At 30.4% G+C, this 7,147-nt stretch overlaps 1 protein-coding gene across 2 annotated transcripts; it reads left to right on the top strand.

The window, feature by feature from the left end:
* The first annotated feature begins 3,165 nt into the window (after window positions 1–3,165).
* On the top strand, window positions 3,166–6,632 carry LOC107480613 (transcription factor bHLH112). 2 transcript variants are annotated; one of them, XM_016100762.3, is made up of 7 exons: window positions 3,166–3,769; window positions 4,061–4,595; window positions 4,688–4,804; window positions 4,900–4,965; window positions 5,172–5,241; window positions 5,387–5,437; window positions 5,998–6,147. In XM_016100762.3, the coding sequence occupies exons 1-7, from the start codon at window positions 3,372–3,374 to the stop codon at window positions 6,003–6,005; spliced, it is 1,245 nt and encodes a 414-aa protein (XP_015956248.1). In that variant the 5' UTR covers window positions 3,166–3,371; the 3' UTR covers window positions 6,006–6,147. The 2 variants fall into 2 exon arrangements, with proteins under 2 accessions (XP_015956248.1, XP_015956247.1); XM_016100761.3 differs by having other exon boundaries at window positions 3,175–3,769; window positions 5,172–5,237; window positions 5,998–6,632.
* The last annotated feature ends 515 nt before the right edge of the window (window positions 6,633–7,147 follow it).

Consider the following 7,147-nt stretch of genomic DNA (forward strand, 5'->3'; position numbering starts at 1 on the left):
TTTATAGTTTAGGTTATTTTTTTATTTACTTTTTTTACATATAAAATCGTCCCTAAAGTTCAACGTAATTTTAAATAAATTAATTTTTAAAATGACAAAAATATCCCTCTTACTTTTTACCATCACCTCTCTTTTCCTACCCACTTCCCACTACCCACTACCACTTTATCACCATCGGATTATCTCACCCAGAACTCAAAACTCAAAAAATTATCATCATAGTCGTCGTCTTCATCAAAATTCAAAAGTCAGAACCCACCATCACTACCCCCCACCCACTACTACTCCATCATCATCATTATCTGTATCATCCTACTTAAAACTTAGAAAATCATCATTATTATCGTCATCATCATCAAAATTCAGAACCCAGAACTGAAAACTCAGAAAAACAAGAACCCATAACTTAGAACTCAAAAAAACAAGAAAATCATCAAAACTTAGAACCTAGAACTCAGAATTCAGAAAAACAAAAACTCAGACCTCAAAATTCAGAAAAATAAGAAAATCATCATCATCATCGTCAAAACTCAAAACTATTAATAAAACTTAGAACTAAAATTCTTCTTCTTTTATTAACAAAACTCGGATGCAATTACAATAATCAAAAATCTCCAAATTCATCTTCAATTACAAGAACCGAAAATTCATAAATCTAATTACCAAAAATTCCTCTAAAACTCTTGTTGTAGATTTCGCAAATGATCACCAGACAGAAGAAGAGACACTGCTGAAGGACACGAGGAACACTACCACCACCACCACCTCTTCAACGACGACGAGGAACACGAGGGTGAGGGCTAGACGCGTCCTGACGAGACTAGGGCGCGAGTCGCGGCGATACGAGGACGAGGTGTGGCAAGACGAGGGTGAGGGTGAGACGGCGATGACGACGGCGAAACTTCCTTCTATCCACTTCTCTCCGTCTTTCTCTCTCTGAGCTTTTGCTTCTCTCTTTTTTGTGATGGAGATAATGACATTGAAGTGGGGCTATAATTGTACGAAGGATAATTTTAAAATTACATTGAACCTTGAGGACTTTTTTTTTAAAAAAAGAAATTGAAAATAAAAAATTTTCGACTTAAACTATAGAGACCAAAATCGTACTTAACCTTATATATATCTTAGCTCATTTTTTTTAGTTTATTCATCAGTCAATTTATCATTGTGAAATATTTATAAATTTTTATTAAATTATACTAATTATATAATAATTTAATTTTAATATATTATAATATTATTATAAAAGAGTTAGATTTAGATAATCAATCATGTATTGTGACATAAATAAAAATAATTAATTCTCACGCATATTATTTAAAAATCATTAAACACGTTATATTTACAGTGTTATGAGCAATGCATCAAAATTAAAATTATTATATAATATATTAAAAAATAATATGATATTCTTGTAGATATTTCTAAATCTTCTACCTAAACGGACGATTCATCTGAATTTTAAAATGTTCAAAAGTCATAAGTTCAAAGGGGATAAGGTCATTGACATCCGAATTTGGTCGCTGCCAGTGTTGCAGTTGTGTTAGGTTAATTATTATTTTAGTTCTTGTTTCTTAAGTTGGGATTTAGACTTTAGATTATCTTTTACGTGGCATCCACGCGCCATCATACCGCGCTTTGGGTTTGGCCAACCAAGTTCCATTCTTTTTTTCCCCTTTTGTTTCTTTTTAAATGGAAGCATTAGTACATTAGCAACTAGGTTATTGACCCTGCTACGAGTCCTGGTACTACATTGTCTGCAATGATAAGCATTTGGACCATTAGAATGGTCCTCAATTTCATCCAAGGGTACATATTTTTCCGTTATAATTTTTTTTCTGGTGATTTTTTTCTGTTATAAATTTTAAATTTTAGGATAAAGTATATATTTTTTTAAAATTTGATAAAAATTAAAAAAATATTCTTAAGTTTTATTTTATTTTAATTTTGTCTCAAAAATTTTCGATTTGCATCAAATATGCTCCGGACGACTAATTTTTCAAAAAATTAAACACCGATTCAACAACAATTTCATAAGAACAACCCTCAACACAAGCAAATCAAATATAATTTTTATGTGTTATTGTTATATTGATTTTAAATTTTTTGAAAATTTAAAGTATATTCGATACAAATAAAAATTTTTTAGGATAAAATTAAAATAAAATAAAATTTAATGATAATTTTAAAATTTTTATCAAATTTAAGAGACAAAAAATATATTTTATATCCTAAATTTTATAATAATAGTAGTCTATTATGTCAATAAGTTATCACCAGAAAAAGAAAAAGGGCTAGAGTGCCTAAAAGGTACTTATATTTTAATCAATTGAAAATTTTAATTAATATTCATAATTTCCCTTTTTGGATGAGGAGAAAGCCTTGTGATTTTTTGTTTTTCTTATTTTCTCAATTTTTTCAATGTCTTTTTGAAAGCACAACTTCCAACAGTTATATTAGTTATATTTTATTTTACAATATTTTCGATATTTGTTTTTTTTCTTAAACCATAAATTTAAAATATTTGAACCATATGATCAATATCTTTCAGGAATCATGACATGGCTGGAATATAGCTACGATCATATCTCATCACATACATCAATATCATCATACCCACATCCCTTCATACAAAAGGAACACAAGTAATTTCCACAAGCAATGTATTATAACAAGTGCCTTCCTATATATGAACTTCAGGTTGTATATATATATTTTGAATGATGTGGATATATCTTTTAAATATAAAATGCTTATTAGGATTTATTATATTGTAATTCAAAATTTTATTTATAATGACATGGATTAATCTTGTGATTTATACAATATATTTATAATAATTATTATTTTAGGTAAAGGAGTAGATAAGAGTTGATACATTATTCTAATAATTAAATTTAAAAAGATATACAAGAGAAATTAGACCAAGCATTATTGAAGCATATTATTCAAAATTATTTAATACATATATATAGCTATCCAGTGAACTGAATATTTCTCTCACAAAATTAAAGCAAGATAGATAACCCAAGAAAAGTGATCAAACAAACAAATAAATAAAAAATATAAAATTACATAGACATACACATGCATGTACATGTATTTAAATAAATAAATAAAATTTAAAAAAGAGCAGAATTAGAATTAGATTCAATGTTTTGTTTGTGTCTTTAATTTATGTGATTTGTCCAATCATCGGCTTGTAATGTCAACCGGATTCCGGTAATATCTCTCCAATTTTCCGTACTCTTGTTCACAAACGCTTCATATATAAATAAATTCTCTCTAACAACCCTCCTCCTTTACCATTTCTTCTTCCCTATAAAAAGCCTATTTAATCCTTGCTCTCTCTCGGTGTGAGATCATATAATATGGCTGACGATGAGGATTTCCAAGGTGCAGCAGGGATTTGCGGTGAGAACTGGTGGAGGAGTATTGATTCAACAAGGAGTGTGTTTCCTCCTCTAACCTCATCATCACCATCTTCAACTTCACCTTGTTCCGTGGCACCACCCACCGACACTAGAACTTGGCCAAGTAGTGATGATCATCATCATTGTTTCATGGATTTGAAGGCACCGGCGTGTGATATTATTAGTAACAATAATAATAATAATTACCATATGAGTTTTCATGATGCGCAAGAGAAGCCACACAACAACAAGACTACTACTAATGAATCACAAAGTGGAAGCATGTTGATCGATTCAACCTTCCAAATGATGGGTTTTGGCTTGTCTTCACCCAATTGGGATCATCAATCTCTGTTGTAAGTTTTCATGAATATTAATTTGTTAGTATATATAGAAATATGCGTGATAGTGGATGCATATGTGCACACACAGCAGGGTCCAAATTAATTAAAGGTTCCACTATGGAATTGAAGAAAAAGTAGTAGCGTTGGTTTTCTCTTAACTTTTTCTCATTGATTTCATATGTAAAAAGCGAACCTCTTCTTATGAAAAGCTTGTATATGGGGTATACATACTACACTACTGTATGTATGTTTCTACTCCTTAATTTTCTTATATTTTCCATTATTTAACTTGTTCTTCTTCAGAGAGAATAATAATTCACAAATAATCCAAAAGGATTATTGGAGCAGAAAGAACTTTGGAACCCAACAACAACAAGTTTCAAGTACCATGGATGTTTTCAAGCGCATGAACAACCAAGAATTTTCCTCATCAACTTATGGTTACCCGTCATCAACACTGATTCAAACATTATATGATCCACAGCAGCAGCCACAGCGCTCATCATCATCATCATCATCACTTTTCACCAACCGTTCCATGTCCTATTCATCATCTTCTACAGTGAATTATCATCATGCCTCCGATGAAGTGTCACTGTCACCAATCACATGGCCTAAACTCTTTTCTTCTTCTTCTTCATCATCATCTTCTTCTTTATCACTACTTCCCCCAATGGCAAAGCACCCTGACAATAACAATATTGGACTTCACTTTTCCAACAACAACACCCCTTTCTGGAACGCTTCCTCCGACGCACTTCACGACATTAGAGCAGGTGCTTTTCCTTTTGAAGAAGAAGACAACAAACCCAATTCCCCCATTATTCTACTCAACAAGGTAATATAATATAATATAATATCTAGTTTATTCAATTTTACCTGCTAACTAGCTAGGGTTTTTCAATTTGATTTAATTATTTGAAAATACAGCTTAAGAGCGAAGAATTGTGTGTGGACTCGGTAAAGAAAAATAATAATGTTTGCTCATCACCACCTCCATTCAAAAGGGCAAGAATTGAAACTCCACCCCCTTTACCAACTTTTAAGGTACGTACATAGAAAAGAAAGAATAAAATTGATTCAAGCGTGATAATCATTATAAGGCTAGATTTTAACGAACAAGTTGATATATGTAAGGACAGGTTCGGAAAGAGAAGTTAGGGGACCGAGTTACTGCTCTTCAGCAACTGGTTTCACCTTTCGGAAAGGTGAATTTCCCAACATGCATGTCTCTTTCACCTTTTTTTCTTTCTTTCTAGCAGCATCTACTTCTATATATATAATATCATAGACTTATTTGCAACCTTTACTTTCTTATATTAGACCTTAAAATAAAGCTGCAAATTTAATAATAGGAAAAATCAACTGACCGCACATATATGCCGTATTATTCTTGTTTCTTTGATCTTATCAGACCGACACTGCATCCGTTCTCCACGAAGCTATTGAGTACATCAAGTTTCTTCACGATCAAGTCAGCGTATGTAATTTGAATAAAACCCTAATCATTATTAGTTAACTTAATAGATGTACGTATATTCTTCGAAGTTATATTAATGCTTTTATTTCAAAAAACATGCTCAATTAAGATAATCAATTATTAATGCTTCACTTTTTGAATAAATTCAGGTTTTGAGTACTCCATACATGAAGAGTGGAGCTTCCATTCAACCCAATCAGGTATTTTAATGTATAATGCTTTACTTTTTGTCTAATTAAATTTAGAAAAAATATAGTTACTAATATATTATCTGCCAACTTATTGTTAATAATAATTAGTTATTATATTTTAAATACATATATAAAAAGATACATCTAAAAAATATATTTATAAAAACATTTTTATTAAATACATTCATAAAAAAGATATTTTTATTAGACACATCCACAAAGACACTTTCATTAAACACAGTTATAAATAAAAATTGGTAGAAGTTGGCAGAAATGCTGTTAGTAATGTAACGAGATTGTTAAATTTATTTATCATAGCTTGTATTATTTAAAGAGAAATGCCAAGAACATCATTATTTAATCATTAACTCAATTCTTTTAGTTTAATGTTTTTAGTCTACTAATTTAACAATTTATTTTATTCTATATTTTTAAATATTGATAACTAACCGATAATCAAAAATAATAAATTTTGATGACTTTTTAGTATTTTTTTTATTTAAATTTAAATAATAAACAAACAGCAATATATGCACCAATGATGAAACTTTGTTGCGGTGTATTTGAAGGAATGTAATGATTGGAAAGAGTCACCAGAAGTGGCAAAACGAGATTTGAGAAGCCGAGGGCTATGTTTGGTACCAATTTCAAGCACATTCCCGGTTGCTACGGAGGTGAGTGCTGATTTCTGGACGCCAACATTGTCATTCGGAGGAGCACTTCTAAGATAGAGAGAAGAAAAGACAATTTTGCATGTGTGAGAGGAGCTAGCGAGGGAGGATCGGGATTGGGGGTTGTTGAAGAGGAAAAGCTACCAAGACAAGAAAATAGAGAAAAGAAAGAAAAGAAGGGAAAGCAACAAAGTGAGAAAGAAACAAGAAATTAAAGTAAGTGACCCTTCAAAATGCTGGGCCAGGCTATACAAGCAGAATGATGTAGCCTGCCAAGTGATTAGTGACCACTCAAACATTTTAAGGTTAATAACCACCATCACTATATATGGTCGGTGACACCGGGTAGGAACAAGTGCTAAATTCAGCCACAATTAACATTACATTATAGATATATTAAAACTTTAATTTGTTGTTGTTGAGGGGCAGAATTTAGCAGATGGGGTAGTTAATAAGGTGCCTTTTGTTCCTGCTCATTCCTTTTTATTTCCTTTTATTACTACTGATTATTATTATTATTTTGTTTAACTTAATTATATTTTTATTTTGTATAAAAGAATAAACCTGTTTATCATTATCAGTTGGCTATAGCTTTTGCGATCAAATTAAACAAAATAAATTGAAAAAAGTAATTGGATCATTCTTATTGAGTAATGCACTAATGCTATACAAGTTTAACCATTTGTCAAATTTTTAAATTAACAAGATAACAACTCACTGTGAATTTTATACGAAGACAACTCATTGTATGTGAATTTTATATCAATTAAAAATTATATGTATTTTTTTTTCAAATTATTACTATTAAACTTGAAAGACTCTAGCTCAATTGTATAGTTCAAATTCAAAATCAAAATGCATGTCTCAAATCTATAAAGTTTAGCCTAGCCGTGAAAGTTGAAACCATGTCGATATGGGACCTATGCTAATTATATTATGCAAAGAAGTATATATATGGTAATAATTTTGACTATTTAATATTTTGCTTTTTTTTTCCCGGTTCATTTTATGGGTTACTTTCTTTTTCTTTTTTCTTTTTTGTTTTGAT

This window comes from Arachis duranensis, chromosome 3 (genome assembly GCF_000817695.3).
Source record: "Arachis duranensis cultivar V14167 chromosome 3, aradu.V14167.gnm2.J7QH, whole genome shotgun sequence".
Lineage (NCBI taxonomy): Eukaryota > Viridiplantae > Streptophyta > Magnoliopsida > Fabales > Fabaceae > Arachis > Arachis duranensis.